The sequence below is a fragment of the Phaenicophaeus curvirostris genome, chromosome 5 (genome assembly GCF_032191515.1).
Source record: "Phaenicophaeus curvirostris isolate KB17595 chromosome 5, BPBGC_Pcur_1.0, whole genome shotgun sequence".
Taxonomy (NCBI): Eukaryota; Metazoa; Chordata; class Aves; order Cuculiformes; family Cuculidae; genus Phaenicophaeus; species Phaenicophaeus curvirostris.
This window is the reverse complement of record NC_091396.1, coordinates 31,869,287-31,887,858: the sequence shown is the minus strand read 5'-3', so window position 1 is coordinate 31,887,858 and position 18,572 is coordinate 31,869,287. Positions and strand designations below refer to the sequence as shown.

Here is an 18,572-nt window from a genome sequence, read left to right as displayed (position 1 = left end):
AAATCTAATTTGCAATTTTAGCCCTACTTTCCATAGTCATCCTGCACAGCTTTGCTTCACAAGTATCCAGATAATGAGCAATCTGCTCTTGATCCTGCATTCAAAGTACTTAAAGCGATTAACAGTCCTGCACATGGACTGAGTCTGGGCTTTCCGCATGCAGCCTTTACCCATCTTGTGTTGGGTACTCTGCCATTCGTTTCAGTAGGACTGCATCTTTATCTGTTTGCGGTATAGAAGCCTAAGCGTTACATAAGATCCTGTAGAGCACAGAATTAAAGACTCACTCAAAATTTAACATCTTAGAAGGAAAAAGAAGTAATAGAAACATCGTCTCTAGTGATAAGCAAATTCTCTCTTTTATTACTAACCAGCCAAGAACAAGATGTTTTAAAAAATATATACCTTAGATGCAAAAGCTTTTTAATTATTGGGTATTCATGAGGGTTTAGCAAATCCATAAAGCTCACCAACTGTCCTCTTCTATCAACCTAGAGGAAGTGATGGATGTGACAGTATAGCAGTTCTTGGATTTTAAGCCATGCAGTACAGTAACTCTTAAAGAGCTAATGCATAATGGGGGAGGGGATAGCAAAGGCCTCCAGAGCCACTATATATTTAGAATGGATCCTTTCACCTAGGCAAGCTGCAAAAAAGTTTCATCACTTAAGCAGTCTGGTATAAAACAATTTGAATGCTCCTGGAGAACATGCAGGTGAGTTTCTGGAAAAACAAGAGCTGTTCAGCCCTGGTTTCAGACTATTACTACACTGCTTCACATTGGAACAACTTTTAGCTCAGGCATAGATTATTTTACTCTTCATTAATCAGGTAAATACTCCAAGGAATAAAATATAATTACATCTGTACCCAATAGTGCTTTGCCATATCAGTTTGAAAGCCTGACACAAATCAAGAACTACATTAGGCAACAAAGAAAAAAGAAAGGGAAAAGTAGAATCACATTAATAGCACTCAGTACTTGTCACTCAAGAGACTGTCTGAAAAGAGGCCAAACACAAGGAAGCGCTCTAACATACTTTTGTGGCAGGTGGACCACATGGCCCAGTTCACACATATCCCATTGACCATATACATACAATCTTTACAGATTGTATACATACCATCTTTTCCATTGTGGCACTTCTTTATAGTGCCCCATGAACCCACCAGGAATCCTCAATTTAAGCACAGCAATTGTTATGATAAGCAGAATCTTAGTGGCAGAAGTATTCACCTGTTACTAGTAATGGAGCTATTGGCACACAGACTAGACAGCTAAACAGTAAGTCTATAAATTATAAATCAGCAAGGCTGAAGCCATGCTCACATTTTAAATTAATATTTTCAGCTGTAATACAAGCAGCAAATCTTAACATTTATCAACAGCCCAAGCAAATTCCAGAAGCTTGCTTGATGAAGCATCAGAGGAAGACGTACAGCTACCCAGGGGCTTGGCTTGTAGCCTCAAAAATCATCCAGGACTTAGATAGCAGAGCATTCAAAACACATACAGGATTTCAGAGATAGTTTTTGAATCGATATGTGCATTTAAAGTTTGGTGGTTCAGAAGGGTATTTTTGTTTTTAATTAAAAAATGCTGTTATAATAAATGCCTGAGTAATAGAACAAAGCTTTTAGGAAGCAGAGTGGAAGGACTGGGTGTGGTACAATTACAAAGTGATCACTGGAGGGCTATCTATCCTCTGGCTACTTCCCTCTGAAGAGAATCCTAAACTATGCTGCATGTTCCTGCCATTAACACCATAACGACTTTTCTACAGACTGGGACCCAAAGATTTAATAACATAGGAGTGAGATCTCCCCAGTGTTAAAAAGCACTGATGGAACTAAACAACATAACTATAAATCCTCATACATTATGATAGTTTCTCTCCTTAGTGCATGAGGTTCTGTTACTATTCCTTTTCCAAACCTGGGAAAAGTTCAGGTCTGAGGAAGGCCGAATTTAGCCTCCCACAAGCAGTCAGACAATTAAGAAGCAATTATTACATATGCCAGTCAATTCAGCAACCTTTTGGAAATCAAAGTCGTACCAGTTTAACTGGAACTGTCCTAGAATCAGAAAGTAAACGTATCAAAAAGCATCTACTTAAAAATCACCTGCTATATCCTGTATTCTTTCCAACAGACTTTCCTTGTCTTGTCATAAGAGAATATGCACCATCTTCAAAATAGGATATTGATTAAAATTAAGGAAACATCTTGGATGATGAACCAACACTTTGAAGAGCAAGACTGTGCTTAATTTTTGATGCTCCAAGAGTGAGTTTGCTTGCTTCAAATAGGTTGAAATTCTGAACGAATTATTTGATGAGAAAAGCAAAAGTGAAGGTACTGACAAAAATCTCTCAACATTCAATTAAGTTTATTGATGTGGGAGCAATACCCACCCCAAGCACAAAAAAGTGGACCTGAAAAGGTTTTGCTAGCTTCCCAGAAATGCCACAACAATCCTGTTCTCACTCTTGACTTGCTACTTAGAAGTTTCACAAAACACAGATTTATCCCAGCTCTGTCTCAGACAGTCAGACACTGAATTAATGGGAGCAGCACACAGATGTCTAAGGACACCTCCTCCATGATGTTGCTCAGGTCTGCTCATAGCTGTTCTATGGGTCTGTGTGCACAATTTAGAGAAGGTGCTTAGTGTCTTAGCTCATGGTTAATTTTCTCTTAGGAGCAGAAAGAACCCTGCAGAAAAATATATGCAGTGGCACCAAGACATGAAAAGGATATTAGCGAGGATTTAAAAAGTAATAGACAACTTCATTTCTTCAAAATTAGAGTAACTCTTTCCATTCTTGTCTAGAAAGATAAGGCATTCCATTTGTTAAATTGCCTCTTTGTTACTTTGTGGGAGCAGGAGAATACAAAGCATTCTTGTGGACATAAGCTTATTCTATAAAGTCATTCTATTTCTGACTTGCACTTAACAGTGAAAACATCAATTCATATTCAACTAAACCAAACCACTTAGAGAATATCTATTTTTATTTAGGACATCTCAGAAATCTACTAAAATATACTGAAAATAAGACTGCAACATGAAAACATCTCTCAAACCTCTCAGAAAGGAAAGCAGCTACACACTAATTTAGACAACTTAATTAAAAAACCAAAGTAAACAGTGACCTTATTTCTGTTATTTCACAATGTCTCAGCAGCTTAAAAATTAGCACCATTTTCAGGGATAATGTGCATTTCTGAACTAACAACACATGAAATTAATTTTTTTTTTCATTCTCTTCAACAAAAAGTTGTAGCATTACTGGCATGAATTTCATCATCGTATTACCATGTACATAACTTTTTATTGTAGTCAGCTGGAATTTTTTAACCACAATACAAGTGACCAGGATATCAGCACAAAGGCTGATACTCTGGGGAAACAGAGAACCAAGCAGAGTAACTAGAACTAGGAGTTATACACCATTAGCAATATTGTATAGCATGCCCATAAAATCAGATAACTGCTTAAGACAAGAACCAGAAAAGTCATCTTTAATCACCCTCAGGAGTACATTTAGGCTGTTTGAAAGGCTTGTTTCTACTGTAATGCAGATCTAAAAAAAAAAAAAAAAAAAGTAATGATCAAGAGGTTTCCTGATTTTTGTTCCTTGAACTGAACTGGAGAACATCTGCATAAAATTTCTCTCTCAACTTTTTCATCCCCATCCACTCCCAAATCTCACATTCTTATCCCTTTCCTCTTAGAGGGCAAGGACCACCCAACTAAATCCAAATCAAGTATTCACACACCGTAAAGCATTCAGATGCCACTGAAATAGTTTCACTATACTTTACATGAAGCATTGCTCACACTCATTAACTGCATTGGCATTGGAAATCCATTATGATAGTAGGTACAACATTGGAGAATTAGTCAGCAAATTACACTGAAGTACCAGAAGCAGCAACAACAGCACAAACTTCCAAACTGCTCTGTTGAAATATTTTAAGATGACCCTGGAAGAGACCTCCTCCACGACACTACCAGACAGAGGTTTACATTAAGGATTTCTCTGAAAGGCCTTATGAGGAACGTCTGAGAGAGCTGGGGTTGTTTAGCCTGGAGAAGAGGAGGCTAAGGGGAGACCTCATTGCTCTCTATAACTACCTGAAAGGACGTTGTAGAGAGGAGGGTGCTGGCCTCTTCTTCCAAGTGACAGGGGACAGGACAAGAGGAAATGGCCTCAAGCTTCTCCAGGGGAGGTTTAGGCTGGACATCAGGAAAAAATTTTTCACAGAAAGGGTCATTGGGCACTGGAACAGGCTGCCCAGGGAGGTGGTTGATTCACCTTCCCTGGAGGTGTTTAAGGCACAGGTGGACGAGGTGCTAAGGGGCATGGTTTAGTGTTTGATAGGAATGGTTGGACTTGATGATCCTGTGGGTCTCTTCCAACCTGGTTATTCTATGATTCTATGAAAAAAACAAGAAAGCATCAATTATGAATGGATTTGGAAGTGAATGCTGCAACATGGAATGAGATAATGAATTGCACACTATCAAGATTGATACATAACATTCAAGTCCTGTTGTCCTTGAGCTGGATTTGAACGAGTCATAAGGAATCCCTGTTTCTAAATTCTGCCCATACTTTAAAAACAATAAGGAACAAGGAATATTTTAAGTTGTAGGAGCAACTGCCCAGAGACCATGCAAAAGTCAGCTCTAGTAGCACCTTTATGAACAGAAAAAGGCTTAACAACTCCATAAAACAAAACCCAAAGCTACAGCCAAGTTTGGAATTCTTCAGAAAGCTAAGGCATGGAATCTCAAATTACCACAAGCTTAATTTGGTGGTCAAAAAACTAGGTGAGGTAAACACCTTTAAAGAACTAGAACGGAAGAACTACCGACTTGATTGAATCAGAATTGTGGGGTGTTATTTTGAGCTCTGTCTTTACCTCATTCTTTGACTGCAGCCATGTCACTTTCCTGCTAATCTTCTGTGCCACATTGTGGAACACAAACATGGTGACTTTTATAAAGCACTTTGCTAACTGGCATGAACACCCTCAGCAAAATCTTTCAACATAGTCCAAATAACAAGCGTATTTTGCTGACCCAGTCAAAAAAAAGAGCAAATATGCTTTTGCAAGTTCTCTGCAGCATTAGTTAACTGGCATTATTCCTATAGTAATGCTGGCATATTGAACATTTACAGACAAATAGAAACAAATAGGACAAGCTTCATAATTTACAATACTTCACTAAAACCAACAGGTCTGCCATTTTTGATCCTAAGCTCTACATGCCAAGCACCTTCTTCTGTCCAGAAATAAGACTCACATCACAGAAAAGTTAAGAGAAAGGGAAATTGCAAGAGGTGAGTTAAACACACAGTGATACAGACTTCAGAGAGCATTCCTAGTTGCCCTTTTTTTTTTGTTTTGGATCGGAATTTAGATTATTTAGGAGTTTTCACACTGGGAGAGGCCTACTATCAATCCTGCTATCATACACTTAGAGGAACACCAACACGTATCTGAAGAGGGAAAGGTTAGCAATATCACCAGATGAAGAGACAAAAAAGAAACTAGAGAGGATTCTGTCCAATTAATAAGATTAAGTTTCATATGGAAAAAATTGAATCTCTTGAATCAAGTGCCAAACAAATAAAAAAATAAATACTTATATCCTCCTCACAGAACAGAACAAAACAGCCTTCCTGGGTTATCTTCTTTCTCTTGTGTATTTATGACTGACATGTGAGTTAGTAATACCACAGGAACACTCACCTACCAGACACTCTGCCAACTTAATTGACTTGGCAAAAGATTTTCAGGGTCCTTACAAATAAATCATAGATCTTCATAGAACAAACTGCATACCTGTATATACTCATTCCCTGACAGCATCCTCAAAGCAATGAAACAGGTAGAACCTGCCTGTCAGAACCTCCAAGATTTACAATAAAAATCTGCCTCAATAAACACACTATTTAAACATACAGGGCACTTTTCCTATATTCTATATGTATTACCATTGATTATCAAGATATGATAATGAAATGGAGAAAAAAAAATGTGGGAACAGAAAAAATATCCACCTTTTTGGTTAAAAGAATGAAAACAGACAATTGGTTTGGAGAGTGTTTTCTGACAAGGAGAACCTCCAAAACCACACCCCTCTTGGAATCTTCAAATAATGCCCTGAAGTTCAGTCCCAAGTTACCTCCCAAAGCAATTCAAATACGTTTTTTACTATTCCCAGTTAAGAACTATTCTGAGCATTGCTTTGGCATCTATTACTTGAGTCCACAGAAGTTCAGATTTAAATGGATATTCTAACCTTTATATAATTACACGATTTCTCAGACTTGTGCCCACTTGACTTATTTTAGCATTCAAAATAACATGACCTTCTTAAAAGATTCATTATGAAGTACTGTCCTTATGCAATCTGTATCTGCCTAAATACAGGCTGACAACTGAAAACAAAGCATTCTTTCATTTTCTCCTATTGTAGTAGAAAATTTTACTTTAAATAAGGCAGCTCTGTTCTTCCCCACTCCCCCATCTTGTTCTCCAGCTCCCAAACTCATTCTACAGCTTCAGACAGATAGCTTAGATCCCAGCTGGTGCTCAAAGGCAAGATGAGAAGTCATAGGCAGTATCAATCAGTAGAGCAACACAGCTGATGCTCCCATGACAGCTCTACAGTACTTGTAGATGTTTAGTACATGAAAGAAGTGTGTCTGCACGAATCTTTCCCAAGTTCTTGCAAGCAAAAGCCGTTCCTTCTCCAGAGAAACACGACTGCCTATGCTAGGAAAATGCTACAAGCTTGTAACTTTACAGGGACAAAGCTAACAATATAACCTGTTCTCCATTATCCACAATAACTGAGAAAAGTAAGTACATCAGAAAAACACAGAAAATGCATGTCATATATAAATGAGGATGCAGCAACATACTCCATTTCCTAATCATTACAAAACTTATAAAAATCTTTCCATGGAAAACAAAGCAAAGACATTTCCAAGATGCTTATTACATATAACTGAAAAGGGATTTCAGCAACGCAGTGACAGAGTATTCGTGAAATACATGACTTGGTCAGTTCAAAGCTGGTTATGCTACAGATAACCAGAAGTTAAGATTACCTGTATGTATAGGTAATATGTACTTCCTGGGGGAAGAGGGGAACAAAACAAAACAATAAAAAAAGACATCACAAACCAGAAAAGACCAACAGTCTTTTCCCCCCAAAAAAACTCCATCCTTGTCATAATTAATATTTATGGTACTTGCTTTATAGATACACACAAAAACCAACATACATTTTAAAATGTTTAAAACAGTATACATTTCTAAAAATTTCTCTTCCACCACACAGCACAGACGAAAAACTCTATACCGCCAAACTGAATAGCTGTTTTATTTCAAATAGACTTGAGGTTACTAATTCATCTTATTTCAAAACAGAGTTAGAAAAAAAATGAATTTTCCTTAAAATATCTTAAGTCCTTCCCTCTAGTATAAGGTCCTGCATTTATTTAGTTTCCCCAATATAATACTGCTTTCTGCAGACTTAGCTGGGCTACATTTTTCCTATACCCATCATTTCTGTAACCAAAGATAACATCATGTCTTTTAAAACCACTGTGTAAATTCTCAACCTCTATCCTCCAAACATAGTACGCGTCTGAACCCTTCTGCAGGTTTTCCCACTCATTCTTCCACTTCCTTTATTATTGATTCCGCACAAATAAGGAAAATTCCACCAATATATGTAGCAAAACCCTCAACTTCTCATTGAGAATTTAGAATGCAACAGATACTATGTGCTGCTGATTCACTGTAGCAAAGAAACGTTTATTCTTGCTGCTGACAATACAGCTGTTTTCTAGTACCCATATCTCTGGTTGGTGACATTGGCATCCCTCTTGTTGGGCTGGTTCTCTGGTTGCTATGTTTCCCTTTTACAACTAGTAGTCTCTAGTCTGAATAAAACAGTGAAATACAGGAGTTATCAGCTTTTCATCTTAGAAATAACCTTCATTCTAAACTTCAAAAATGTCCTGACTTCATTAAGCAATAAAGTCTTAACGGCCTGCTAGCAAAATGAGAAAGTAAATATTTTCTTACATAAGGAGGAAAGGCCCAACATTTAAAGGCAACTATTCCTTATTCACATATGAAGCAAGTCATTCATTAACTAAGACAACCGAACCTTCATTTTACGACATTTATCAGCATGCCCATGCACATACTGCCACCTGTTTGGGAAGGGGAAAGTTTAGACATCAGGAAATCTTTATAGACATTAAGATTGCCTTACTCTAACAAAATGGAAACTTTAATAGTATAAGAATAATGTCACAGAGACTAATTTGAAAACTCTTTAAGTTTCTATTTTCAAACTTACTAACAGGAGTTAATAATTTATTAATTTTTCCTTTCACAATAAGCTATGTAAATTCACTGCCATGAGCTCTGAGGCAAAAAAAAACCATCGAAAGATTCTGCCAGGCCTGTAAATTTAGAACCTATTTAAGATATTAGAATTTCCATATCATACCTCATTGCTAGATGTTACTGCCCTCAAAACAAAAGAAAACATCTGCCTGGATCCCAGCCACACAGTTCACAATGCTTATTAACCCAAGCCCTAAATCAAAGAGTTCATACTAACATACCTATCTAAACTGCTGCAGCCAGCATAGAATCATAGAATGGGTTGGGTTGAAAGGGACCTTAAAGATCACCCAGCTCCAAACCCCCTGCCATGGGCAGGGACACCTCCCACTAAGCCAGGCTGCTCAAGGCCCCATCCAACCTGTCCTTGAACAACTGGAGGGAGGTCCTATCACTACATGCCCTTGCAAAAAGTCCCTCCCCAGCTTTCTTGAAGGCCCCCTTCAGGGTCTGGAAGGCTGCTATAAGGTCTCCCTGAAGCCTTCTCTTCTCCAGCCTGAATAACTCCCCCTCTTTCAGCCTGTCCTCACATAGCAGAGGTGCTCCAACATGCAGATTTGTGTTTGCACTTGCCATCTAGACACACACAAGCAGAGAGAAAAGGCTGAACAGCTGCATGTAGATATCAGGAAAGATGATGATGAACTTCAAACCACAGCAGCAGTTTGCTCCCACACTGTTTTATGCATGTGTTAGACATGAGAAAAAAGATAACCTACAAAGTATTTAAGTGGCAGATAATAAGGCTATTGGTATTAGAGTAGCTATTCGCCAAGATTTCTATAATCTTAACTATCCAAGTTTAGTCCCCATGCTCTAACAGGTCAGTTACATTGCTTGTAAAGTGCCACAAACATCAGCCAAAGTTCTGAGTGTATAAGGGAATGTAATGAGATATTTCATTTACCTGAGTTAAATATTTCTGTCAACACCAGCTCTGTGAGGGACAGAGTGAAGATCCAGTGCAAAAGAGATGGGTTAAATCTCTCATAGGGAAAACAGGTTTGCTTCTCATCTACATAGCAAAATCCAGCAACTAAAATGAAAGCTTGGCAGCATTTATCCTACCAAAAAGTGGAAGAATATGCATTTTAAGTTCAACAAGACTTCCCATCATACACGAGTCTGCTGAAATGCCAATAAAACCAAGACATTGTAAACATATAGAAAAGTATGCTCCCTTTACAGTTGTTTTTGCATTCAATCATTTAAGCTGTTTCTGCAGAGTGAAAGAATTCACACGTTTTCTGTGGTCTGTAGCATCACATTGTAGAAAAATAAACCCCTCTGGGATTGAATTAGAGGATACAGTGGTTCACAAGAAAGGATCACTAAGTTAACATTACTCCCCTCTTCTCTTTGAATGATTTCTTTCCAAAACTCTACCCCAGCACCCTGGCTGTTCACTGTGTAGCACTTACTGTTGCTGGACTTCAAGTCACGGTGAATTATGGGAACAATTGCTTCCTCGTGCAGGTAGTTCATTCCCCTTGCAATCTGTACTGCCCAGTTCACTAGTATGTCAGGAGGTATCCTTTTACCAGACAACACTCTATTTAGCGATCCTCCACGGGCAAACTCCATGATCAAGCAAAGATTAGGTTCCTTCAAACACACGCCCCTGAGGGCAATGATGTTGGGATGCTTTAACATTGCAAAGAGCTTGGCCTCTTGACGGACATTCTCAATGGTCTGGCTGATGTCCTCATCAGGATCATAGCGAGCTGCCTTGACAGCAACTTCATCTCCTATCCATACAGCTCGATACACTTTTCCGAAGCCCCCTATGCCAATGATTTCCTCCAGAACAAGCTCTGAGAAGTCAATCTCCTGGACTAGGGAGAGAGGGAAGGAAAAAAAAAAAAAAAAAAGTAAACATTGCGCAATTACACAGCCTGTACATCAACTTAAGGTCCATATTGCCCAACCTCACCCTTACCCCTGGAGGAAGGACCAATTTTCACACCAAAAGAATACAAACGAAAAGTTGCAGTTCCTTCTGAGACTCCTTCATTGTGAAACAGTGTGGTAAAACAAACCTTGCAGTATCAGAAAACCTGTATGAAGTACTCGCTGTGAATTGTCACGAAGTTGACCTAATTGTGGCAAATGACACACTTAATAAAACAGCCTCCTCTTGCCACACTTAAACTATTATAACACTGACACCCCCTTACGGATGAAACCTCATTTGCTGCCCTCAATGTCCGTACAAGATTCAAAAAAAAAAAAAAAAAATCCACACACCCATGGGCTAATCTTCACTGACTTTATTACACTGCTTAATGTGACATAGTTAAAAGTCAACATAAAATGCATCTCTCTTTCCTTTGTCCCTTGGTTGAAGGTTCCTTGTTCAACCGAAAATAACGATCTTTTAGTCCTTCCCAAATCATGTTTATTCTTCCACATCTCTACAACAGAATGCAGGGAATCTGCAGAATCGTTTCCCACAAGAGATCTGCTAACCAATTCCGACACTACTGACAACAGTGTGACAAACAGATGGATCAGACCACATACAGACCTAGCAATAAGAAAAAAAAATTTTTTTTCTTTATGCATACTGCATTTTTATTACAGAAATTATATGAAATAACAAGACCATCATTTTCCATTCCCACGCATTCACAGTTATACTTTACAGGCTACCACAGTAACTGATCGCTACTCTGCATTGTATAATAAATATCTACAGATGTCTTAATTCAGCAAATAAATTTGATCTGGATCAAAAGTTGTAAGAAAATGTATCCTGCACAACTATACAGTAAACATAGTTTATGTTCACAGATGGCCAAAAGAACCCACGCAATAGTGTTTAAAATAGAATGGGAAACCCACAAACCGACCAAGGAAAACATGCTGACATGACTGAATTTACAGTAGTTGTAGGCCACTGCCACTGACCCTAGTCTGTCTGATATTTTGGTGATTACTAACTACAGTCAAAGAAATTTTAAAAGATTTTGAAAAGAATGATACCACAATGCAAGGATTTATGCAGAAAAATCGCCAAGACTTTCAGTACTTTTCCCTGCTTTGTCTAGTAGAAAGAAAGTTAAGTCTGTAATGGACTTACTTGATATAGGTATTAATTCAGAACACTGAACTATATTACATGGTTTTGTAGTTATAGACTGCATCCATAAAACTCTGCACTGTTACGTAGTCACACAAGGCAAGGGAGCAGGTTAGATTCTGCTTAACTACAATATTTTACTTATTTCTATCAAATTTCTTTCCTAAGTATAAGTCTGTAGTACAAGATGTTGTAACAAAACTGTACGGAGTTAATACAAACTCTGCTGTCCACAACTGCAGATCTTTTCTTCTTTTTTTCACTAAGTTCTGGCTTACTCTTTTAAGTCAGTCAGATCTATGAGTTGACTACATATAGGGATTATACCACTAACCTCCCTGAGCATTGCAGCCAATAAATCTGAAACCTTAGCTAGTGTAATAAGGATACCTATGCTCTTTTTCCTAGTGTTCCATGAACAAAAGATTAATGAGCAACAAGATAGGACACTGACCAGGAAAGTATTCCAATTGAATGTAAGACTCTTTCCAGTCCAAGACACAAAAAGATTGTCTGTTACTGAGAGTACATCTTTTCTGTAGTACTCTGAACTTCAAAGATTTACACAATAAATAAGGTTTCACTCCTAGAGTAGTAGCCCTAGTGTTCAAGAGCTCATAAGCTGCGGACTTCTAGAGAGGTTGGAGTAGATTCCAACAAGAAGCAATGAAATTTTAGAACAAGACTGTAATGACAATAACTACAGATATAAGACTACCCTGCCATCAAGAATATACAAAATGAGCTACTTCGGTATTTCCAGCTGATAAAAGAGATGAATAAAACAGATGCTGAGTCCCATCACCTTCAGTCAGTAGAGTTTCAGCACTGGTAAAACCCTCGCTCACCCTGTTCTTAGGGACAAGGTCAATTAAAAGACTGAAAGCAAACTAACACACACCCACAAAGCAAGATCAACAGTCCGTCCCCGAGCCCCTGACACAGCACATTCTGGTGGTTTTCCCGCCCAGCTTTTTCCTCAGGTCTTTGGCGGCTGCAGAGGGCGCCGGGGGTGCTGAAGGGACAGCTCCGGCCGGCCCCGCGCAGCGCCCGCCGCCCCCGCCCCCGTCGCACAAAACAAGGGCGACAGGACGGCGGCAGGCGGGACGTGGGCCAAGGAGAACCGAGGACAGGGAAAGCACAGCTCTTCCTGTAGGCTGTCACCTATTTTACCTCCAATGAAACAAACCCCTGCGGCATGCACAAACTAGAACAAGTTCGGGACTTAAAAAGGGGATATTTATGCTTCCAGATGAAATTTAATGTCCTACACTTCAAGTTATTTTGTAAATAAAGTTTTCTTTGATTTGCAAGTATGACCTTAGCTTCACTTTGAAAAATGTATGTTTCTTTAAGACAGACCAGCTGGCTCACCCTCATGGGTAGCTTAATCAGAAAAAACAACAACTCGTCTTTACAAAACTTTTGGCACTTGTTAAAAAGTATTACATGTTGGATTAGTGTCTTCATTTACACAGACTGTATACAGCGACATTAGTGCACAAAATACTTGGGTATTTTCACCCTTCTAAATACACTAACCCTTCTTCTAAACGCCAGTTGAATTTAGCAGACATGCTGGATGGCACTGTAAGGGCAATGGGAAATGCATTTATTGTCTTAGAATTTAAGAGCTGAAGTGCCATCATACCTCTGGGGAACAAAACAGAATTAAAGAACCAGTACAACATGAAACAGTGGCCATGTCGACAACTGCAAAGTAGTTCCTGTTTAATCAGCATTTATTTTAACACATGACTAAGCTGTTTAACTCAGTCTGTAGTGCCTAAGAAGGGTCCTTCAAGCTGGCCCACTGCCGACAGCCTCAAAAGGTTACTTGTACCATTCATGGTCACCCCACTGAGGTAAGACTCAAGCACACCACATGGACGGCTGAAAGACAGCACACAATTACTAGTTATACTACTACAGCTCTGTGTGGAAACAGAGTCTCTAGGAACTACATTCCCAAACCTTCACCCATGAAGATAAACTTTAGGAAGGCAACTAAGAATAGCTTCTGTGCCAAGGTGCACATCTGGTATGATACCTTGCATTACTCCTGCAAAAAACTTTTAATACTCCAGTAAATTAGCAGTAGGCTATTATTCCAAATGGCTATCAGATTAACATCACCAGCTCTAAAAGAGGGCATTACTCCTTGCAAAGGGATTTTTTTAACATTAAACTTGAAAATCCAATTCAACAGAAATCAGCTTTACCCCCCATCCAAACTGCAGTTTCTTATAAAAATATTATAAATAAATTCTTATTTAGCATATTAAAAACTTCACTGGAGGACAATAGATTACACCCTGTCATAAACATATGGTTGATGACTTGAGAGAACAGAAGTAGTGTAGTCCTGTTTTGGCACTAGAAGGGTAAGACAGACATGAAGGGGGAAAAGTACAACTCTACAACTGTTCCTGAACTATCAGAAAGCGCAATAAGGTAGGAGAATCCAAAGTTACAAACCCTGCACTTCAACAGTCAAAACAGGAGGGGAACTGAGACTTCAAGAAGTTCTGTAGAAATGATTCTCCAAACTATTTCAAAGGCCTAATAAGCATTCACAGCGTATCCTGCACATGAAGGGGAAAAAAATTTATCTATACTCTTCCAGTATGAAGAAAACACCACCACTGCCAACCTCATCCCTTCACACTCCCAACTGTAATACTACAAACTACTCAGTCTCTAGCCAAGTGCTTTCAAGCAGAACACAAAGTAAGAAAAAAAGCTACAGTATTCCTTGGAGACAAGTCCTACATAGGACAAAGCATATTTTTACTCCTCTTACTTTCTAGAAAAGCCTACTACCCTGAAGATTTTTCTCCACCCCTCCAAAAAAAAAAAAAAAAGGTTTATTTTTGCCTGAACTGTCAATAGAGATAAACAAACAGGATCTAGAAAAAGGCATTGCACACTGTTTCTCTTTTCACGATTGTATGTAGTGACTATACAAAAAAATTGCTCTTCCAACCGAAGTTCACAGAAACTAATGGATCCCTTCTTGCCTTGAGCACCACAACATAGATAAGCAACACTTAGGTAGGCCCCGATATCCAAACTTGGATAAAACTCATTCACAGATATTTTAGAACAGAATTTCTAAGAAGGCTAAAGAGGAACCTGGTAACACGAGTCAACTTAGGAATTTTTAAATCAGAAATCACAAGTTTTTAGTTAGGAGAAAGGAAGATTTTGAACACATATTAGCAGAGAATCCACATTACAGAAAGCAACCACTTCCTATCCAGCAACCTCTCCTTAATGACATCCTTAAAGGGACTGCTGCCAGAGCCCCCGGCGACTCCACCACTGTCGAGCTACCAAGCTTGAGTCGTTCCCTGAGAATTTATCAGCCGCTGGGAACGCAGGACTAAACAATGGGAAACGGCAATACGCCCCGATGAAACGCTATCGCGGGGAGCTCGTCCGGCCTCCTGGGAGAGGAGCGTTAGCCTGGAAGGACACAGGGGCTGCAGGAACGCGGGTGGGAAAGGAAGATGGAACATTAAATCCCTGCTCGAGGGGGTCGATGTCTCCGGCTGTCAGCGGAGGGGCTCGGGCTCCCCCTTCCCCGCTGCGGCGGCCCCGCCTCCCTACCGGGGCCTGGGGACGGAGAGGGTGTCCAGGTCCCCCCCTCGAGCCCTCCCGGTGCCCGCCCCCCCAGCTGGGCCATGGCCGGGGGGGAGGGGGTCCGGGTACCCCCCCGAGCCCTACCGGTGCCCGCCCCTTCGCCGGGCTATTGGGGGGGTGGGGATGTCCGAGGCTCCCTCCGAGCCCCCCCGGTGCCCTGGGTGAGGGGGTGCCCGCCCCCCCCCCGCGGGGCCTTACGCTGTATGGCGGGGGGCGGCGGGTAGCGGGCCCGCAGCTCGGGGCCGCCCCCCTGGGCGCCGCTGCTCACGTAGTTGCTGGGGAAGATGCCGACGCGCTGGTCGATCTGCCCGGTCCACCATCCCTCGTCGCCGGACACGTGCGAGTCCCGGGACAGCACCTGCACCACGTCCCCCGGCCGCAGGCTCAGCTCATCCTCGCCGCACGCCTCGTACTCGAACACGGCGGTCCAGAGCGGCGCGGCGCCCGCGCCCTCCTGGCCGAGCTCGGAGAGGGGCTCCATGGCGAGGGCTGCTCCATAAGGCGCGGCGGGCGCGGCGGGGGGCGGCGGGGCCGGGGGGGCCGCCGCCTATTGTTCATGCGGCCCCGGCAGCCTCAGCCCAGCGCGGGGAGAGGCGAGGGCCGGCACTGCGCGCCGCCGAGCCGCCGCATCCCCCGCCACCGGCCTCCCCGCCCGCCTCCGCCCGCCGCCGCGCATCCCGGAGCCACCTGACTCTCTGGCAGCTTCGGCGGCAGGAGGGGAAGGGAGGGCACCCCCCTCCCCCCGCCTCCCTAGCGTGGCCATTGGTCACCGCCGCCGCCAGTCAGCGCCGCCCTCACCCGATTGCGGGGCGCGCGGCCCCTCCCCGCCTCCCGCCCCCTCCCGCGTCCTCATTGGCTCGCGGCTCGCCGGCCTCCGCCTCCCGGTGGGCTGCGCGGCTCTCGCCGGTCAGGCGCCGCGAGCTCGCCGCTCACGGGCTGAGCCGGCGCGTGACGTCACGGTGGGGCGGGGCCTCCGGCGGCGGGCGGTGCGCGGGGGCGGTGCACGTGGGGCGCGCGCCATCGCCCCCCAGCGGTGTCCTCGGGTGGTGGGGGCACAAGGAGTGGAGATCTTCGTTTAGCCTAGGGTACCCTTAAGTTTTGTCTAAGCGGTTGCAGGGTTTTGAAAGTTATGCAGAATGTCCCTCCGAAAGCTTGTTTTGCTTCTCTGGGAGGATGGTTGCTTAGGCAGTTTGTTTTCTAGTCAGCCTCACCTCTGTGCCTGGGAAGATCATGGAACAGATGCTCCTAGAAGCCCTGCTAAAGCACATGGAGGACCAGGAGGTGATTGGTGGCAGCCAGCATGGCTTCACCAAGGTCAAGTCCTGCCTGACCAACCTGGTAGCTTTCTATTATGGGGTAACCACAGCAGTGGACGCAGGTAAACCAACGGATGAGATCTATCTGGACTTCTGCAAAACCTTTGACGCTGCCCCCTACAACATCCTTCTCACTGAAGTGGAGAGATATGGATTTGATGGGTGGACGGTATGGTGGATAAGAAATTGGTTGGATGGTCGTATTCAGAGGCCAGTGATCAATGGCTCCTGCAGCCCAAGAGACCCTCACAGCTCTGGGGCAGTCGCCTGGAACAGAGGCTTAGGCCAGGGACCAAACAGAAGCCGGAGCCGGGAAAGTCTTTGTTTTGGGTTATTCCACCCAGCCAGCCCAAACCTCAACACTGGTGATTTTTGTACAAGGTTGACATGGCTGCATCCCTGCTGAATGCCTGTATTAAAAATTAAACAATGGCATTTCTTTTTCACTCTAGTAATCTGTATATACCTTGTTGGTTGTGAACATAGAAATTTCTCTCCCTGCAACCAACATTTTTACAGCTTGGGAAGATACCAGACCTTGTTTGTACTGACTGATATAAAAAGGAGATTTTCTTTCTGTTTCACTCCAGCTTTCTTTAAGACCCTCATTTGATTTTCGGTGGTAAAATTGGAAATTAAAAGTCGCTGTTCATGCTTCATTGTAACAAATCGCACTGATGCTGAATGACGGTCCCAGGTACCCTGACCACACATGATGTCTTCCCTCTTGCATGAGAACCCAGGCTTAGTTTTTCTTCAGTGTTTTGTAAGTGGAGTTACACAATTCTTCTCTGGAAGATGCAGTCTCTAAAAATTCCCCATTCCCTAGTGAGGCCTTTGTGTGTTTTTTATGTACAGAGTAACTGCTAATAGTTCTTAAATTTTGAGCAGTGGAGCTTTGCTATTTATCTGTCCCTCTGTTAGCCCTATCCTAAGCCCAGGGAGCACCAGGGTTTGGGCTTTAAAAGGAATGATGTAGATCTTACAAATGTTATGCTCTAAGTTAAAAAGGGCATTCAAAATTGGTTTAGCTGTTTGTTAAGTACTTGAATTTGCTTGTGTGCTTACTGGGGAATACATCCACTAACTGAAACTTAGTAAAAAGTATTGCAGAGAACCTCGCAGGGAACAGATTTTTTCTGGTTCCTTCCTTCAAACTTCACAGTCTTTATTTCTGACAGAAACTGAAAACACCTTGCCTAGAAAAAGTTATCATGTTACTATCCTTATTTTACAAATAAAGTAAAGAGCAAAATATATATAGTTGAGGTCAGAACTAACAATTCCATGTGACATACACAAGATCTGGGCATGCTGCGGCACTAGTTTTCAAACTGAACCTGTCTAAGAAATCAGCTTTAGATTTTCTCCTGTATCTCCAACTCATCCTGACAGTGAGGGTGGAGCTGAGGATGCATCTTTTCGGCTATTCTTTTGTTGCTTAAGGGTGTGTTCACAATTAGCATAAGCTTATCCAATATTACTCTGTTGCTGAAAGGGTCTTTCCTGCCCCTTGTCACATGCTTGACCCGCTTTCCTGATTGCAGCAGTAGTGACTGCATGGCTGTAGAGTCATTTTGGCTCATTTATCTAATTGAAAGCTAAGCTGACAAATAAAAGCTGCCAGTTTTCAATCAGCTTTTTAGGTTGATCTGGCTTGTGCTAGGACTGTATGCACATCCACTAAAGCCAGCGCAGCATACAGAGAGAAGACAGGACAGGTGAAGGGGAGAGTAGACCTGGCCCTTTCAGCAACAGCCCAGAGTTAAGTTACCTTGTCTTGATCACGAAGATGAGGGGAAATAAATAGCTGCATTCATAATTTTTGGAGTTTAAATAACAGATGACTGAGATGGAATCTGAAGGACGGATGTCTGTCCCTCTGTTCCTCTCTTGTGAGACCTCATCTGGAGTATTGTGTCCAGTTCTGGAATCCCCAACATAAGAAGGATATGGAGCTGTTGGAACGGGTCCAGAGGAGGGCTACAAAGATGATCAGAGTGCTGGAGCACCTCCCATATGAGGATAGGCTGAGAGAGTTGGGCTTGTTCAGCCTGAGAAGAGAAGGCTCCAGGGAGACC

The 18,572-nt window shown here is 42.1% G+C and overlaps 1 protein-coding gene across 3 annotated transcripts in view; it reads right to left on the bottom strand.

Annotated features, from left to right (window-relative positions):
• MAP3K9 (mitogen-activated protein kinase kinase kinase 9) overlaps nucleotides 1–15,822 on the bottom strand; it is a 58,260-nt gene extending 42,438 nt beyond the window's left edge. For all 3 annotated transcript variants that reach the window (XR_011337528.1, XR_011337527.1, XM_069858166.1), the window contains exons 1-2: nucleotides 15,374–15,822; nucleotides 9,870–10,283 (exon numbers count right to left, since the gene is read on the bottom strand). Coding sequence is in view for 1 of the 3 variants with exons in the window: in XM_069858166.1 (XP_069714267.1) it covers nucleotides 9,870–10,283; nucleotides 15,374–15,656 (697 nt within the window). In the remaining 2 variants the exon portion in view is untranslated. The remainder of the gene's footprint in view (nucleotides 1–9,869; nucleotides 10,284–15,373) is intronic.
• Between the last annotated feature and the right edge of the window lie 2,750 nt (nucleotides 15,823–18,572).